We start from the raw sequence: 18966 nt of genomic DNA, 5'->3' as shown, positions 1-18966 counted from the left end.
TGAAGCGTGGCCTAACCTAGGAACCTAAGCTCTGGAGTGTCACATTTTTTTTTCCTTTGGAGAAATGTCTTTTGAGGTGCAAACAAATGATTTTCAAAGGCACTTCAGGAAGTCTTGCCATTGGTGGATGGGGGTGCTCGTCCAATGCCATGATCAGAGAAGCGGGGCGTCTCATTGGCAAACTTGCCCCCGCTCTGGGAAGTAATCCTGTGCAGTGCAACCAGGCCTGGTCTCAGTGCAACGATTGGGTCCCATCCCCCAGAAAAGATCAAATTTGTATGTAAAGTGGGCCCTAGGGTCCCTTCAGCTTTAGAGTTTTGGCTGCTTTACAGAAGTCCAATTGTCTGAGGCTAAATCCAATGCCAGGAGTGAACTGGGGACAGAATTTCAAGTGGGTCAATTGTGCTGTCCCTTTCCCTGGGAAGGAAGTCCCTTCTGGGTCCCCATTCTTCCCACACCTAATTGATGCTTCTCCCAGATGTCTTCATATGGTCATTGATTGCCCATCGCCACCCTCAAAAGATTGCTCTGACATACCAACAATGTCCCAAGCAAGAGGTGGTTGGGTGGGTAAAGGAACATTGAGAATGCTTCCCCTAGTCTTCTCAATCATCAGTCAGCTACTCCCTCCCTCTGACTCCTGAGGATTTCTGGAAGGCATTTGGGAGGAGCCACCAAGGGCAGCTGGAGCCCTACAGAATCTCAGTAGTTACCATAAAGTTACACTGAAGTGAATCAGTTCTTACATGGCCAAAAAACTGTACCCCCAAACCAATTACTTATTTCAAAATGATGTTCTATGACTTAAGTGAGATCACATATGTAAAGGACTGAGGCTGGGGCCCAGCATCTGGGTAGTACTTCACATATATTAGCTGCTCTGTACAAGTAATAGAACTGGTGTAGGCAGTGGTGTATCCCACTGGCATATGTAGGGGGACAGGTCTCACCAGCTTGGAAATGCAGTAGCAAATATATGTCAAACAACTACAGAATACAGACTCTGAAAAGAACTTGAGTTCACTTTTTTCTTCAGGTGAAGAAAGTACTTCCAATATAAATGAGCAATTTGTGTGAACTATGTGGCATGTACAAGGGCATGTGCATGTGTGATGTGGTTATGTTGTGTGTGAAAAGTATGTGATGCATGTGAAGTATGTGTTCACTGGTGACATTGTAGGTGGGAATGTGTACGTATGTGTGTGTTTACGGCTACTTGTCTGTGTACCATGAGTGCGAACCTGGTCTTCCAACAGAGGGAAAGTCAACCATCCAGGACTATATTTACAGGGACACAGCTAGAAATCCTCTTTATGTCAGGTCATTGGGCATTCACAACTTGGAGCACGTTCAAAGAGGAGCAGCTAGATGTGGGTAGGAGCCTTGTAGCCGTGTCACGTGTTAAACAGTTGAAGGAACTGGGGAGGTCTGGCCTGGATGAAAACAGGGGTGAGTGGGGGTGGGGAACGGAGAGGGTTGGCCCTGTTCTCTTGGAAGGATCATGAAGGTCAGCACCAGAGCCAGAAAAAGAGATTTGGGTTCAGCTTAAGGAAAAAGCTTCTAATTCTAATAGAAAAGACTGTCTTTAGTTGGGAATGGGCTACTTGTGTGATACTGACCCTCTTCCCAATGGGGTTATTCATAAAGGAGACTTCATATCCTTGATCTCATTGGAGTCACAGCTTTCAGGCCAGGCAGGAGTGGAATGGTTCATTCCATCCCCTGTTCAAGGGTAGGGTGTTTGAGCTGAAAGGCCTTAAAAGGCATCTTATAAAACTCCCTTATAATTATTTTTGTCTTCTATATACCAGGATCACATAAACTAGAAAAAAAAATATACAGAACAAAAAATGAAACTCTCTGTGTGTATGCAGATCTAGAGAACGTGTGGCCTGCCAGAGACTGCACTTAAACTTGCTAAGCATGCTGCAGCCCCCTAATAGTAGGTCAGAGTTCTGGGATGGTCCTCAGCAGGGTGCTCTGGCCGGCAAGGACTAAAAACCGGTTTCTGCAGCATTAAACTGCCTAGGCCCCTCCTCTCTCTGCCTCCCCTCCCCTCCCGGTGAGGGGGCAGAGGAAAGAGGAGACAACCCCAGGTTTGGTCTATGGCTGGTGACCAATGACGCACTCTCACCAATATAGATTTTGGAGGTGGAGACTATGGAAAAACAGGTGGCAGTGGGGGCAGGTGGCAGCCTAGAGGGGGTGGGGCCTGCCAAGGGAGAGTGAAGGACAGTGTGGGCGGGGGTCCTGGGAAATCTCAAAAAGAAAATATAAGTCTCCTGAAACTTAAGGAGGAAAAAAAAATAAATGAGTCTCCAAAATGTACTTTATAGAAGCAATTCCCAGGAAAGGCCACCCACATAGCACCCTAGCCCTGGGATCTTTTGTACACCTATGCCCTCAACTCCACAGGGATAGGGAAAACAGCACTGATCTCAAAGTACCCATGGGAAGACCCAGACTACAGACCCCAGGCCTCTGCCATTGGGCAGTTTGGGGCAGTGGGCAGTTGACAGAGCCTCTGCAGAAACAGATTGACTGCCAACTCCTTGTGTGACCTTGGGCAGGCCTTTGCCATCTCTGGCCTTCAGTGTCACCATCTCTTAAATAAAGGGGCTGAATTTGATGATCCTAAGGGGCCCCTGTCGATATTCTGTAGTTAAGATTGGCACATGGGGGACAGGCTTCAAGGCAAAAGGAACCCCGCCCCCCCCCCACCTCCATCTTCAGGGTTCGCGGGCCTGAGCTGCCGGGCGGGGACATTCATCCTGGGGCCTTTACGGCCCTTAGGTTTCGGGACTCTTGCTCCTAAGTGTCTGGCCCCGACGCTCTAGCTGTCCCCGAGGACGGCTGAGCCAGCGACTCCGCCCCCGCGCTCGCCCCGCGTCCCGCCGAGCCATTAGCGCGATTGCTCGCTGTTCCCGGCAAAGCCGGTGATTTATGCGGGGCCTCGACGGGGCAGTCCTCGAGCCAGGAACAATTAGCTAAAAGCCCTCAGGAAGGGAGGCGAAGGGGCGGCGATCCAAGCCCCAGGGCGCCCGGCCGGGGCGGCAGCCGCCGGCAGCCCCCCGGCCGAGGACCCCAGCCCCCCGACTCGGCGGGCCCCACTCACCGCGGCGGGGGCGGGGCTCGAAGGCCGACGCGAAAAGGCAGTCCAGCATCCACGCCATGGCCCGCGCTCGGCGCCGCAGCCTCGCAGCCGGCGTCCGCGCCAGCCCCCGCGCCGGCGGCCCTAAGTAGCCCCCGGTGACCACGCCCTGAGCCGCACCCTGCACCCAGCGAAGAGTGTCTCGGTCACCGGACACCTCGGGCCTGTCACGAAAGGGGCAGGGCCTCAGGGGAGCCCCCCCTCCCGCCGGACAAGAGCCGGCTGGTCCCACAGCCCCTTCCCCCACGCGGAGGGAGGCCGAAATCCAGCTCGTGTCCCGGGAAGCCCCTGTCCCGGGGAGCCCCGAGTCTGAGGGGAGACGCCATCTCAGCCCTGGTGAGCCCCGAAGCTGAGAGGGAAGGGAGGCCTCTGCCCCCAGGAGCCCCAGTCGGGTGCGTAAAAGCCAGCCTGTCCCCCAGAAGCTGGTATTTGAGGGCGAGATAGTGCACCTGCCTCTGGGAGCTCAGATCTGAGGGTAAGATTGTACCCCAGCTCGAAAACCCCCATGTTTTAGCGGACACATCATCGCCGCCTTCGGGAGGAGGCCCAGTCTAGGCGGGAAGTGGTGTCTGCCTTAGGAGCCCTGAACCGGAGGGGGAGGCCTGGCCTCCGCCCCTGGGGACCCCCTTGTCCTAGAGGAGGCATCACCTCAGCCGTGAATAACTCCGGATCTGATTTGTGATGTCACAGCTCCGTTCTCCAGGACCAAGAATGTGGGAGCCCCAAAGTTGAGAGTACTTTTACTGTTCCTGCCCTGTGGATCCCTCGGGCAAGTGGGAGATGCTTTCCTATCTGGAATCATTTGTTTGGAGGGGGTTGGTCCCCAACCGAGACAAAAGAACACGGCATCAAGTGTGTATGAATATGGGGCGTCCCTCAGTTGTCGCTAACTTACGGATTCCACCGCCTACGCCTTTGCTCAGGGCACTGACAGCGGAGGGGCACCAACATTTATTTTTAGAAAGAATTTGATATTTGATATTTCAATGGGGGGTGGTACTGTGTTAGATTTCACTGCACTTCTTTTATGGCTTTGAGTTTTTAAATTTTAAATGCAGACGGGGGCACATACCATAATAGGTTCAGTGTTTGGGAGCCTCCGGTGCTCCAGTCCTACCCCCAAATCCTGGGGTAGAAGCAGCCACCAGAGGTGGACCATTGGGGACAAGAAGGGCTTCTGAGAAAAATTTCCTTTTCTATACCTGTTCAGCCCCATACTAATTTCTCCCCCAATTCTCCATTGGCAGTTGTACAAACGTGACTCTGCCTTGTTTTTCTCTACTGGGAAAATGGGGCTCTGTCGATCAAAACGCTAGTGAGGAGCTAGAAAAATTCTCTTCCAACAGCTCGATTGCAGGCTTGAGGAGTGGAAGCTGCAATCAAAGGTCCTTTGGGGAGAGCAGTTATTACATTTGCTTTGCTAACCACTGATATTAGCATTAATGCAGCAAAAGGGGTGCATAAAATGGAAAAATCGCCTGTACTTCACCGTGCAATTCTTAGTAAAGAGAGCTGTAGTCAGAGTTTAAAGGGTTTCCACTCATTTCCCTTCCTTTCCGGGAAACATGGTACCTCTCTGCCTTTATACCAATTTCTAAATCATTTCCAATTTCTCTGTTTTCTAAAAGCAATCAGAGTCAACAAACATTCACCAGACCTGCTCTTTTACCAATTTCTGCTGTACAAATACCCAGTCATCCAAGCCAAACAAGTCTGACATCTAAAAATGTCCAGTTTCAGGTTCTGGTTATTGAAATCTCGGCCTTACCTCTTCCCCTGAGCATATATACCACTAGCTTTTGTGATGGTCTCAATGGGTTTCTTTTTTTTTCCCCGCTGAATGAGATTTTGTGTGGGGGGAGGGAGTCCCCTCCCCTGCCTGCCCAATCCAATCCAATGGCCTTGAGTAACTGAAGATTCTCTCCTTCTAAAATAGCTCTACCTGAAGTACAAACTCATGAGCTAAGCATGCCCACAGGCCTAGACTGGAAGCCCGATTGTGCTATGTACTGGCTCTGTAACTTTAGGAAGGTATTTTACCTCTCTGAGGCTTAGTTTTCCTCATCTGTAAAATGGGGATGTTAATAGTTGTGAACAAGCTCTTGGCAAACCAAAGCTGACTCATTTGGAAAAAAAAAAAAGGGAAAATATGGAGTTCAGAATTCTCAAAAAATTTTGTTTAACAGTCAAGTTAGCAGTTTTTCCCAATTCCTTTTGCTTTGACCCATGTCCTCTGCCACTTAATTACTTAGTGTTGTTTCCTTTGAAAATATTTGCCCTTAACTAAATGTCACATAATAGGGGAATGCATTTATCCATCAATCCATCCATTCATTCAACAAATATTTATTAAATGTCCTTTGTGTACAAGATATTGAACTATGGATATAATGTTGATTCACTCAATGAATTATCATGCAATTATTTTTAAGTGCATAGTTTGGAAGCCTATATGATAATTTGAAAAAAACATTTATGATTATTTTAAGTGAAAATAATCTAAATGCAAAATGTATGCACACTATTATGTAAACAGCAAATAAATAACAAACTTATACATAAAAAAATGTTAACAGAAAACACACCAGGATCTTAGCAGTGACTCTTATTTAAGCAATGCAATTATGGGCAATTTTAAACTGTTTCATCATTTCCATATTTTAGTATTTTCTAAATTTTCTTTAATAAATGTATATCATTTTCTGGAGTTAGAAAATACTACTAATAGGAAATAAAACTATAACTGTCTGCTGAGTAAAGAATGAGGTTAGGTAAGGGAAAGACGGGCCTTTACGCTGGGGTTGTGCTTTCAGTACAGGGCTCTGGGCCTGGCAGCGGTGACTCAGAAAAAGCTGAAACTTGGTCTGTGAGTAAAATACAGAACTCCCCTCCTGTGCAGGGCCACAGAACCCATATGGTATCTCCTTTCCAAGAATGCAGAGGTTCATAAGACCCCAATTGAGCAGCCAAGAACCTGCTAGCTTGGACCTGCAACCCCTCACCCCAGGATGTTCAAGGTGTATTGGGTATAATTCCCCTTACCCTGATAGTTTAAGGCTTAAAGCTTAACAACTTGCTGCCTCTTAAGGTTGTTTCATTTCAATTCCAATTAAAAGCCAAGCACCCTGCTCCTAACTTAGGTCATTGTTTGCTGTGTAGGAAAAAAACATACTAGCTAAGAAGGCACAGTGATGAAATCAAACTGGGGGCTCACTGACTATGAAAAGAAAGCTTTCCTATCTTTTTTCCTGAACTTCAAAAGTACTTGGCACCCAGGCAAACAGTTTGCTATTTAAACAAGATTCCAAGCATCAGAGGCCTGTAAACCTTGTCATGGGTTAGCATTTTTTGAAGTATGGTCCATTGGACCAGCTGCATCAGAATCACTTGATGTGCTATAAATGAAGGCCCCCTGCTCCCACTCCAGATTTTCTTATATACTCTGGGTAAATACCCAGAGAATCTCTGGGCATGGGGACCAGGAAACAGCATTTTAGCTCACCTTGGGGGCTCCTGTACCCAATATAGTTAAAGAAACTAATACAGAGGAAAGAACACCTTCCCTGAAAATCTTCTACCACTGTCTGTTTCCACGGCACTCCAACTATGAGGAACCTTGGGACAGCCCTATGGAGAACTTGATCACTTTAACCTCACTCCGCTTCCTTTGGGTATATGGGTAAATGTGTAGCATGAGAAATTGAACAAACCTCAAAACTTGACTCCTGATAGGATCTAGTGGACTCAAAATGAGCCTTCACTTGGATTGTCTAAGAATTGTGTATGTCGATGTAGCATTTTTTCAGTCAGGTTATCTCATTTGGACTCCCTGCTTGGGGTCCTTATGTGAGGCAAGAGGCAGTGGAGGCACCGTGGAAAGAGTATGGCATTTAAAGCTAAAATATCCGGAGTGGGGCTGGGCATTTCGACTGACTGGCTGAATGGATGCTTCCAGTATGTCTGCTTCGCAACCTGAGCCCCAGGCTCCTCCTCTATGAAGCGGGGATCTCCGTCCCCGCGCCCTCTTTCCCAGCTGATTGGTATGAAGGTCTCTGCAATTTCAGAAGTGAAATAACAAAAGTATCTTCCCCCAGATCCATGGAAGGAAGTGGGAGATTAGCAAGCCTGCCTCCCCACACCCCCTTTTGAGGAGTCCTATCAGAAGGTCCACATGGTGTGTATAGGGTCATATGGGTCTTCTAAAGGGGGCTAGAAGCCTTAGGACCTGAAGATCTTGCCTCCTTGCTTTTCTATTTGGGAAGGGTTTATCTGAACTCATGGTGAACATATAGTATAATCATGGGGGGCCATTTGAGACCTCTCTGAGTCTCCGAAAGGCATGGGTGTCCTCATTTTTTAAGTGGAGTTTTACAAGGAGAACTTGAAGTTCTTTTGCAGCTACTTAGCATTCCTAGGATACACTGCTTCTACAGCACTTTATTTTTTTCCCATAGCTCTATTACTTCCAAGCATTTTCATATCACCAAAACCTGACAAGGTCCTGGCATCATCTTTGTGAGGCAGAAATGGGAGAAAATTATTCCCATTTTTTAAGTTAGAAAAGCTGAGGCAAAAGACAGTAAGTAACTAGTCCGCAGTCACCCGGCAGGGGAGAGATGAGCTGAGACTATCCCCGAGATCTCTCACTCCCCGCCCATTCTTTTCTAGTACCCCTCCACAGATCCCAGGAGCTGTCTGTCAGTGTGCTGACACCACTCAAGAAAATGCAAGTTTCATCCTGACACCAGGAAGACAGAGCTACGATTACGCTTCAGTCCCCAAGGAGCCAGAGAAATTGCTTTTAGTTGACAAGTGCATCTCCCACACACATACCCCTCTGGTTGAATGAAAAGATAAAATCAAGTTAAAAATCCCAAATGCTCACTTAATTTTGTAAAGCATTTTGCTCTTGGAGCTAAAGGTAGGCAGGATGATAGAATTTTTAAGTCTAGAAGTCTCGACAGGGTGGGGCAGAATAGTAGGAATTAAGGGGGAGCACAGAAAAAAAATGTCAGAAGAAAAAGTAGAGAGATGATCATTTAGTTTGTGCCATAATCAATAAGAGAAAATGGAGCTATCTGAAAAAAGAACTAGAAAGAACTGGGCGTGTGTGTTTTTATGCCTTTTGAAAAACTGCAAAGATATGAGCCACTAAGATTTCCATTATAAATGGAAATTTTGTGGCTTTCAGTAATAAGAGTTTGGGGGCTGAGTAGGGGGACTGTCAACTCCATGGGTCACCAGGGAAGTTAATCTGTTGGTCTTTACTAGCTCTGAAGGTCATTTCTGTAAATCACTTGCCCTTAAATGTTTAAGTGTGACAGCTCCCCATGTGTCCTGGATCTGTTTCCACATCTGATCCTCATACAGCTTGGGAGATTGGCAGGACAAAGATTAGCACAATCCCCATTTTATAGATGGAGAAAGTGAACCCCAAGAAAGGGAAGTGACTTGCCCAAGGTCATTCTGCCTTTGGGACCACTGTGCCTCTTTCTCTTGTGTTTAGCTCCTTCTCACACCACCTGGATGCAGACTTCAATCTGGTCTTTAGACCTCATATACTTCTTTTTAAAAAATATTTATTTATTTTTAATTGATGATTGTTTTACAATATTGGCTTGATTTCTGTCATACATCAGCATGAATTAATCATAGGTGTACATATGTCCCCTCCCTCTTGAATCTCCCTCTCACCTCCCGCCCATTCCCACCCCTCTAGGTTATTACAGAGCCCCAGTTTGACTTCCCTGAGTCTAGACCTCATATACTTCCTGACTTCCTTTGGACTCTATAGTGACTGAAGATGTTCCCCTAACTGAGCATTGTAGGGCCCTTAAAAAGCTTTCCAGTAAAGGACACTCTTGTTCTTAGGAGTTATGGGCTGAAGTATCTGTAAGTGAAGTGTCATAATGTCTATAATATAGGAGGTGGGGTGGGGAAGGAGAGAGAGAGAAGAGAGAGTATACAAATATGGCAAATTATTAATGAGGGTATGTACAAATATTTGTGTTATTCTTTCAATGATGCGGTATGTTAAGGAATTTGAAAATATAAACTTGGGGAAAATCTGTCCAACCCAGGTAGCCCCCTTACCTGCCTGTGCTAAAATCTAGTAGGTCAATAGCATATCCCCTTTCACAGGGAATCCTTCGGAATGGCCCAGCCCCAAGCCCAGACCTAGTTCAGCAGGAGGGACAAACTGGACCCATGACTGGTTTTGATGTCTTAGATGGAGCTTGGGTGGTGGGAAAATGACTGCATGTATTGAGTGGGTGTTTGGTATGAGGGGTTTTGTGGCAGTGCAGCTAAATGGAAGCCCAAGAGAATCAGAGCTTGATTTTTTTCCTAGAAAAGAGTTTGCTTGTTTTTTAAATTTCAGGGTTCGCTTATCAGAGCTGGAAGTGTCATTAGAGATAATCCAGTCCAACCTCTTCACATGCCAGGGAGGACATTGAGATCCAGGGAGGGAAAGTGACTTAGCCAACATCACCCAGTGAATTAGTAGCTGGAATGGAACTAGAAGCCATGTGTCCAGCCTCCTTGTTCCCGGCTTGGTCCATGACATCTCACTGTCATCTCACCTTGGATTCGAGGGCTCTTGATAGGTCATCTGCCCATCCCAGGACTTGCCCTCTTCAGACCAGCATGGCACTTGGGGATTTGCAGTCAGCGACAGTCCCTGCCACTGGAAGCAGAGCCAGGTGTCTGAAGATGGCACCTGTCACACCCCATTGGAATGAATGACCTCCCTCTGAAAGCGAGATGGGCCTGGCAGAATCTGGGAGTGGCACCTTGAAAGCAGGTGGGCCAGGCCTGTGTGGCTGGTGTGCCATGGACATTCACGGCATAGGAGGTCATGGATCTGTCCTGAGAACTGTTTGCTGGGGAGTCTTCCACCTCTTGAGGCCCCCAAGTGATTTATTATTTGGGGGGCAGCCACTCTAGTTCATTGGTTAAGCTTTCATTGCCCCTGAGGGGGCGGGGTGGGGAGGTGGTCGGCCTGCCGCTTCTCCTGCTCTGACTGCTCATGGGATTGGTTCATCAGACAGCTTAGCTAGACCCTCGTGATCCTGTCGGGATTAATGGCATTTGACTGTAGATCATGAGAAATCACATCAGTAGCTGCTGGTGGGGGTGGATGGAGGAAGCAGAAAGAGGGCACTGGAGAAGGGAGAAGGGAAAACAGTAAAAGGGGAGGGAAGAAAAGTTGGAAGGAGAAGGGCAGAGGAAAATTCGATGAAGGAGTTCTCTTGCACACCAACCACTGACATTTTTGAGGCTGTAGCTTGTCTCCCTTTTAATCACCTTTGTTAATTGCCATTTGTCAACACAAGTAAGTCTCTCTCTGCTATAACTTAATCTTGGGGCAACTCAAGTCTTAAACAGGGACTCAAGGCTAAATCCAGAGGCCAGTCTTCCTTAGCTAGTGAGTTGTCTGTCCTTTTCCTCTGCTTTCCTGCACCCCACGCACTGTGGGAGCTGGTATGTGAACACCAGACCTGGCCTCAGAACTAAAGATGCTGAAGTGTGAAAGTGAACATGTTAGTTGCTCAGTCATGTCCAATTCTTTGCAACCCCATGGACTATAGCCCGCCAGGCTCCTCTGTCCATGGGATTCTCCAGGCAAAAATACTGGAGTGGGTTGCTGTTCCCTTCTCTAGGGGATCTTCCCAACCCAGGGATCGAATCTGGGTCTCCCACATTGCAGGCAGATTCTTTACCGTCTGAGACATCAGTGGACAATTAGATTGCTTCCATTTCTTGGCTTTGTGAATAGTGCTGCTGTGAAAATTGGGGTGCATGTATCTTTTCAAATTAGAGCTTTCATCTTTTTCAGATATGTGCCCAGGTTACCTATGGTTATCAAGGGGGAAGTGGGGAGGGATAAGTTGGGAGTATGGGATTAACAGATGCAAACTACCATATATAAAATAAACAAAAGGATTTACTGTATAGCATAGGGAGCTATATCTTATAATAAACCATAATAGAAATGAAATGAAAAAAGAACATATGCATATGTGTGTGTGTGTATAGATATATGAACCACTTTGCTGTACACTTGAAACTAACACAATGTTGTAAATCAACTATACTTTTTAAAAAAGAAAGTCCCTCTTACCTTAGCTGTATCTCCCATGTCTCGGAATTTTGCCTGCTTGGTAGCCGTCTCATAATAAGCTTCTTACTGACCTTCTCTTTCCCTGTGGGCTTCTTCCCATAGCCACAAAGATATTTAAACTCTCCTATATGACAGCAACCCTTCTCTGACCCCAAGTCCTCTTCCAGCTATCATCCAGTCTTCATTTTCTCAGCCTTATTCCTTAGCACCTTCACAGAGCTGTATGGACTTTCTCTCTTTACTTCTCACCATACCCATTCCTCAGCCCACAGCAAGATAGTAACTGCCCTGTCTCCACACACACACACACACACACTCTACTGAGACTCCTCTCACCGAAGTTACCAATGGCTTTTGGGAGGTCTAATCCAAAGGGACACATAAGTGTAGTCGCTCAGTCGTGTCCGACTCTTTGTGACCCCATGGACTGCAGCCCACCAGGCTCCTCTATCCAAGGAATGGGACACATATGTGTCCTAATTTTATTTGGCTTCTCTGTGGAATGCACATGTAGCATTCACATGCTAATGTGAACATAAACATGTTCACATTTATGTAGCATAAATTGTGAATCCCTCCAGTCTTCCCTTGGCTCTGAGGATACTGTGCTATATTAGCGTCCTTATCCATGACTTCTCCTGGCTCGGCCTTCTCCCCTGGCACCCCAAATGGGAGCATCTCTCAAGGTCCTGTCCTTAATGCTCTGTTCTTGTGTGGAGGGGCTCACCTACTTTATTTGCTCTGTTATCTCTGTATCACTTACAGGGCCTGAAACAGTGTCCAGTGTATAGAAGACGCTTAATTAATGTTTACCTAATCGACTAACATTTGTTAATTGCATAGGTCTGGTACATAACAAATGTTCCGTAAAGCATGTTATTGAGGTCTTACAGTTTACAAACATTTCCTGTATACTTACCTAACTTCACCCTTATAATAATAACCTGGTGAGGTTAATTCTTTATTATTCCCATTTTTATAAAAGAAAGAAGGGGAATGGAGCCAGAATTTGTCTTCTGTCTATTCTGTGCCAAGTGCTTTATAAACATTTGAATTTAATCTTTACAACAGCCCTGTGATGTAGATGTTCTTAGCCACATTTTACAGATGGGAAAACTGAAGTTCAGAGAGGTACCTAAGATCACAAAGAGTATGTAATTTACCTCCTCTGCTCTTTCATTGTTCTGTGCATTTGATCATACCAAATTTAGTGAGCAATACTGGGGAGGCATATAAAAGGTATCACAGAATGATATTATAATTACTGTTTACATCGAGGTTTTCTTTTTGAGTTTGCATTCCTATGAAATGTAATGTCAAGCATAAAAAGAACTGAAGAGGAAAATAAAACCCTTGTATTTCCAAACACCCCTTGCCTTTCCCACTGTGTGTTGTAATAATAGGAATTGATTATTGAGTGCTTCCCGTGTGCCTGGCATTATGCTCAGTGCTTTACATGTGTGCTTTCATTCGATCCTCACCATCACCCTATGTGGTCTGGGCTACTGTTACACCCCAATTTATACATAATGTGATTGCACCTCATAGGAGTAAAGTAACTTGTTCAGGGACCCCTAGTTCATTTTTGAGATAACTGAAATTTTAAGTCAGGTTGCTCTGACTCCGAAGTTAGTATTCTCTCAGTACTGCTAGGCTGTCTTTCCGAGAGGATAGGGAAACCAAGGCTCAGAGAAACTAAGTGACGTCAAGTCTCCTGACTATCTTATATTTTTCCAGCTGCTTGCATCCCTTTGTTGAAGGGATTGCTTTGTATTGTCAGTAATCTTTATACGTCTGTGGTCTGTCTCCTCAGCCACATTGTCAGCTCCGCCAAACCTCTTTCGGTCCCCCCACAGAGGGTTCTCACGAAATACTTGTCAGTTGATAAGCAGGGAGCTCTCCTCAGTTGAGAGAATTATTAATAAACCATCAGGCTTTGACAAAGCCCTTCTCATCGCCAAAGGAGTTGAGCCCTTGGTGCTCAGATGTATCGATTCCTCCCCTTCCCTCAGCTTGAAGTCCAGAGCCCACACTCTCCGCCTCCGCATGGCATCCATTCTCCAGGGAGCCTCAGTAGCGTCAGAATCATTTCAATGAAGGCTGAATTACGTGTGTGACTCTGGGAGGGGGAGGTCCCAGGCAAGGAGAAGAATGAGGGCTGTTTCTCACCATTTGAGATGATGTGTCAACCTCTAGCAGCCACACTCCACAGAACAAACCCTAAAGATGGATTGTTACTGTTATTATTGGGAGTATTAATAATCTTTCCTACATTTGTGCAGTAAACTTCCATTTATACAGAAGGGTCCTGCACAAGATCTCATTAGTTTTAACTGTGTACTGGCCTTCCACAAAGCCTTTTTGGCTTCAGTATTCCTCAAAGAAACAAGTCCTCCATCCCACTTTGGAGGACAGGACCTCCCCAGGGAAGTTGACAGCTGAGACCCCAAGAAGGGGAACATTAGCCAGCTGGAATTGATCCTGGGGAGCAACACACTACTGACACGTGTTTAGTGGTGATCCCCAGCCTCCTTCCTTCTCTTCGCCTGTTTCCCGAGCCAGCCAGTCCTTCCAGCCCAAGCAGAATCCTCAGCTCTCCCCGCCATCAGAATTCATCCTTCTAGGTCCCTTCCCCCATCAGTGGCCTCAGGGACACCTCTGCAGAAGCTGGCTCATCAGTTTTCTCTTCCCCTCCCCCAGACCAGTTTTCTCATGCCTTTGTGTGAGTTACCTGGTGGCCTGCAAAAAGACAGGCAGTAGTAGCAATCATAGCTAACACTCCGGGAGCTTTTACTATGAGCCAGGCACTATATTAAGCACTTTACATGCATAATCTCTCTTCATCTTCATAATGGTATGATGCGGGAGGTTTATTAGGATCCTCATTTTTATAGAAGAGAAAACTGAAGTTCCAAGTAAGTAAGCTGTCAGCCCCAAGGTCACGCAGCTAGTCATTGCAAAGCCCGGATTCACACCCAGGCCTGTCTGACAGTATTCTGTCTCTCAGTGTGGGCTTCCATTTCCCAGATAGATGAGAAGCAGAGATCAGAAGGTCATCTTACATTCAGAGGAAAGAATCTCAGAAAGTCAGAAAAATAGAGTTTCCTTTCCATTTCTGCCAGTAATGAGCTAGATGACTCTGGGTGAGTCACTTAAAAGCCCCTGCTTCTAAATTCGTAAGCAGGGTCCGCAGCGTGTCAGATTCCAAAGTGATAAGCGAGGGAAGGTTAATCGCCTCCAAATTTATAAAGTTTAAAAGCACCATGCAAATCAAAGCATTCCTTATGATAATCCTTAACATTATTATTCCAGCCTATTCATGTACCAATGAACTTGGGATAGAGTCCCGGCTCTGCCCCTGGATTCTGGTGCCATTTAAGTGCCAAGACAAATGGTCTCAGGGAGTCGGGGATGATCCATTATCTGGATATGGATTATTTCTCAGGAGTAAATCGTTAGCCCTGTCGGGCGGCTGATTAATTTCCCCATCACACCTGGGGGCGCATCGCTCTGCAGGGGATGTGCGGGGAATGCCAGTTGGAGTTGCAGTGTGACTCTGCAGACGGGTCCTGGGGTGGGCAACCGGCTGAGGTTCCAAGGAGCAGCAACAACTCCACCCACCGTGAGTAAGAAGACGGATAATGAACCCCACCTACCCATGGCCCTGCTCAGAACAGAAAAAGATAACTTACTCTCTCTCCTGATGCTTAAAGCAGTTTGGAGAAGACAGAGCACAAGAGACTGACAGATTCATACACAGGAACTTATTGATAGAAGAATGGGCAGCAGGGAAGGAGGTTCAGGATGGAGGGGACACATGTATACCTATGGCTGATTCATACTGATGTATGGCAGAAACCATCACAATATTGTAAAGTAATTATCCTCCAATTAAATAAATAAATTCTTAAAAAACTGAAAAAAGTTCAAATGACAAAAAAAGAAATAAAAGATGGAGATAAAAAGAGAGAGGGAGAGGAAGAGAAAATGAAAACAAATTTAAAAACCAAAAAAAAAAAAAAAGACAGGGAATAAGAGAAATAGAGTAAAATGAGAAATTCAGAAAGAGGAGCTAAGAGGACAGGGAGAAAGAAAAACAGTAAGAAAGCAGCTCCCCAAAAGGGAAAAAAGATAAACAGAAAATGAAATGAAAGTGTTTTCTAAGGAAAATATATGGAGGAAGCTAAATCTAGTAAGAAACAGAAACAGGAGAAAGGAGCAATAAAGTAGCAAAAATGAGAAAAGGATATAAAGAAATAGAAAAGTAGAACAAGAAGAGATAGAGGGAAAGAAAAGGGGATGGGAGAAGGAGAATGGGAGGGGAAAAACAGATGAAGGAAGGAGAGAAACATAGAAGAGACTGAGGTCTTAAAATGCACAAGAAATATTTTTTGTTTTTGTATTTCCTATTTGCATCTTTCCCTTTTGCTTTGCGGCACACGCGATTTTAACATGATGACTCAGAACATCAGAGTCACCAGGTTTCCCTCTCTTCCACTTCTCCCATTAGTCATTCCTGTGGGGTAATGCATTGAAAGCAGAAACAGAAAGGTAGGGACAATTGATTTACCAAACTAAAAGTCACAGATACGGCGTGCTGAACATACAGAAGAGCACGTGCGTATACAGACACACACACGTCTGCAAAATCGGGCAAACACATCGACACTTTCTGAGGCAAGCAGCTGCACAGGTGCTGAAAGATTTGAGACGTAGGCAGGGACAGACCCAAGCAGACAGGTGTCAGCAGAGACAACCTGAACACGAGGGTGGCCCCCAGCAGAAACCGACAAGGAACTAGAGACACTCCTGTGAACGGTGACGCAGAGGCGCAGACAAAGACGGACAGACAACCAGACAGGTGCAGAAGCAGACACCAGACAGGGTGGGAGGAGGAAGGGCCGCTTTAGCTCTGATCTTCCTCTCTTTGCCTCTGTGAAGTGTCCTAATAAAAGGCCTTTACTCCCTGTATCTCGCCCCACCTCAGGATTTTCCTCTGGGCCTTGTGACTATGGGTAGCAGTGTGTTTTATTTAAATAAACTCACTCCTGCTAATGAATCTGTTCTGTTAGTTACTGTGCTGTCCTTCCCAAGGAGCAAATGTCCCTAACTGTATCGAAAAGGCCCCTTCAGGCATGAGTTTAAATAGTGGAATATCAGGACCTGTGGCTAAGACAAATCCACAGTCTGTCTTGAATCTTACTTCAAAACTAGGACTTCCCCCCCCTCCCACCCCCACACCAATATTCCCTGATCCTTTTTAACCTCATTGGATTTTCCTTTTATCTTCTGCAGTTTGAAGCAAATAAGAGGGGGAGGTCAAGCAACAAGAACTAATACCCACACTTCCACTTAAATGAGAGGAACACCGTAAAGTTTCATGCGATAAAAAGTGTTTCCCACAAAAGAAAAGTTTGAAAATCTCAGGATTACACAGGGCCAGATGAGTTCTAAGGGTCCCTCCAGCTCTGACATTCTAGGATTCTATGACTAAGAGCTAATTCGTTCAAATCTAAACCCACAGTAATTGGACAAAACTTGATTGAATTTTCTGAGCAAATATGGCGTCACTGTCTGCCCCAATAAATATTTAGCCATGGCCCCAGTTTATTGATTTTGTGCAGTATCAATATTTCTTGGCGCAGTTTCCGACACTGACGAGTAGGCCTGTAATGATATGAAACATGCAGGCTCAAGATGCCCTCCCAGGAAAACCACAGATGGTTGTTGGCGTGTTCATCTGGCTCACGCTGACACACAGACTGCACCACCTCCTCTGGACAGTCCCGGGCACGTGGAGGGCTGTGACATTATGAACACATTATGTGACATTATGCCCTTTTGAACGGGGCATAATGCTTGAGTTGGTAGATGAAGTTGGTTTAGAAGCTCTGAGATAGTGTAGCCAACTGATCACAAAAAGAACCTAAGTGAATGGGGCTTGCTTTCTGCTGCTCTGCCTCGATGATGGAAAATATCCCTTGGCACCTGTCTCACCCTTCAATTGTTCATTCATTCTACGATTACTGCTTTCGCTATGCTGAGCTCTGTACTACAGCTAGGGATGTAGATGTGAACAAGATACAATCAACTCTCTCTCAAATATCTTATTTATGAACCAGAATTAATTATGGTACAATCGGAAGGGGCCAGTATATGTGCTAAAGCCAAGCAATATTGATGCTGTTCAGCATCTACAAACTTTGGCTATGGATAAATATTTATGAGAAGAAATAATTTGGTAGCACTGTTACACTATATACATGCTTTTAATTATTCCCAGTGGCAAAACTGGTGAATGAGACCTTTTTTTGTGTGCTGTATTCAAGATGCTTAGTTCAGGTAAAATAACCTGATTGTTTTCTAAGAACGACTCCAAAAAGTACAAGTTAACCTAATACTTTTTATTTATCTTTTAGTTACACATTTTTGGTGACAGAGCTTCATCTGTTGGTGATGGTTTGAGATCATTGTGTGTGGGTTTTTGTGTTTTTTTTTTTAATTAAGGCATTTACTGGCAGAGAAAGGGAGATTCATTCCTCTCTTTGATGCTGCCATGACATTAACCCTGTCATTTCTAGAGATAACTTTGTGTAAGTTGATTCTCCCAGTCATTCATTCATTTTATTTAGTATTTCATTCATTCACCAACTGTACACCAAGACCATGTCTGAAGCATGTACTGGGTCAGGTGTAGGGATACTGGAAAGATTTAGACGTTGCCCTTGCCCTTGCCCTTGAGGGCTTCCCTGGTGGGTCAGTGGTAAAGAATCCACCTGCCAATGCAGGGACTCGGGTTCAATCCCTGGGTCGAGAAGATAGATCCTCTGAAGGAGGAAATGGCAATCCACTCCAGTATTCTTGCCTGGGAAATCACATGGACAGAGGAGCCTGGCGGGCTACAGTCCATGGAGTTGCAAAAGTCGTACACAACTGAGTGACTGAACATGTACTTGCTCTTGAGGGACATACACACCAAGAGGGGAACTAACACATAACTTGAGGACTTATATCAGGAATGCTGTAGCGGAGGTGCGCACAAAGGGAAGCCGTAAAGAATAAGGACTAAGAGATGAGGGTGGCTGGAGAACTTTGTGATACAAGATGACCCACTGGTGGGGGTAGGTCTGAAGGTCAGCCCTATTCATCATGACTACCTGGAGCCGTCCCCATTCCCCAAGTTGCATTTTTAATCAGTATGTGTTTGTATGAGCGACAAAGCTACACATCAAGCAGATCAGTCTGTGGCTGGGGTTAACTCGGTAACCTGCATCAGTTTAGCTATTTCAATTTAAGATGAAATATAACCACTCCTTAACACACACACACACACACACACACACACACACACACACACACACACAGAGTAAAGGAGTTGGTCAGAAACAGGTTCTATCCCCTAACTCCAGCTTCTTGAATCAGACTTTCCTGGCCCACTCTGTGCCCCTTTCTAGCAGAATTCTTCTCTCACCAAGTAGGGGGGAATGTGTTTGAGCTATACTCAAACTGTGGGTACCATGGGTACTCTGGTGGCTTTCAAATTATTCACATTCCAAAAGAGCTTTAATGATTTCCAAGATAATTGGCTGTAGAAATAAGTCCTTCTAAAAATCCAGCAATAGAATATTCGTGATGCCACAGGATGATTCAGAACATTTGGCCTTAATTACTTTGATTGTCCGCCAGGATTTAA

The 18966-nt window shown here is 45.6% G+C and overlaps 1 protein-coding gene across 2 annotated transcripts in view; it reads right to left on the bottom strand.

Annotated features, from left to right (window-relative positions):
• The window catches only part of ARHGAP36 (Rho GTPase activating protein 36), a 31034-nt gene extending 27834 nt beyond the window's left edge, over nucleotides 1-3200 (bottom strand). For both annotated transcript variants that reach the window (XM_070462268.1, XM_070462269.1), the window contains exon 1: nucleotides 3116-3200. In XM_070462268.1, the coding sequence (XP_070318369.1) occupies nucleotides 3116-3173 (58 nt within the window). In that variant the 5' untranslated portion in view covers nucleotides 3174-3200. The remainder of the gene's footprint in view (nucleotides 1-3115) is intronic.
• Between the last annotated feature and the right edge of the window lie 15766 nt (nucleotides 3201-18966).

This window comes from Odocoileus virginianus, unplaced genomic scaffold, assembly GCF_023699985.2.
Source record: "Odocoileus virginianus isolate 20LAN1187 ecotype Illinois unplaced genomic scaffold, Ovbor_1.2 Unplaced_Scaffold_2, whole genome shotgun sequence".
Taxonomy (NCBI): Eukaryota; Metazoa; Chordata; class Mammalia; order Artiodactyla; family Cervidae; genus Odocoileus; species Odocoileus virginianus.
This window is presented reverse-complemented; position numbering and strand designations above follow the sequence as displayed.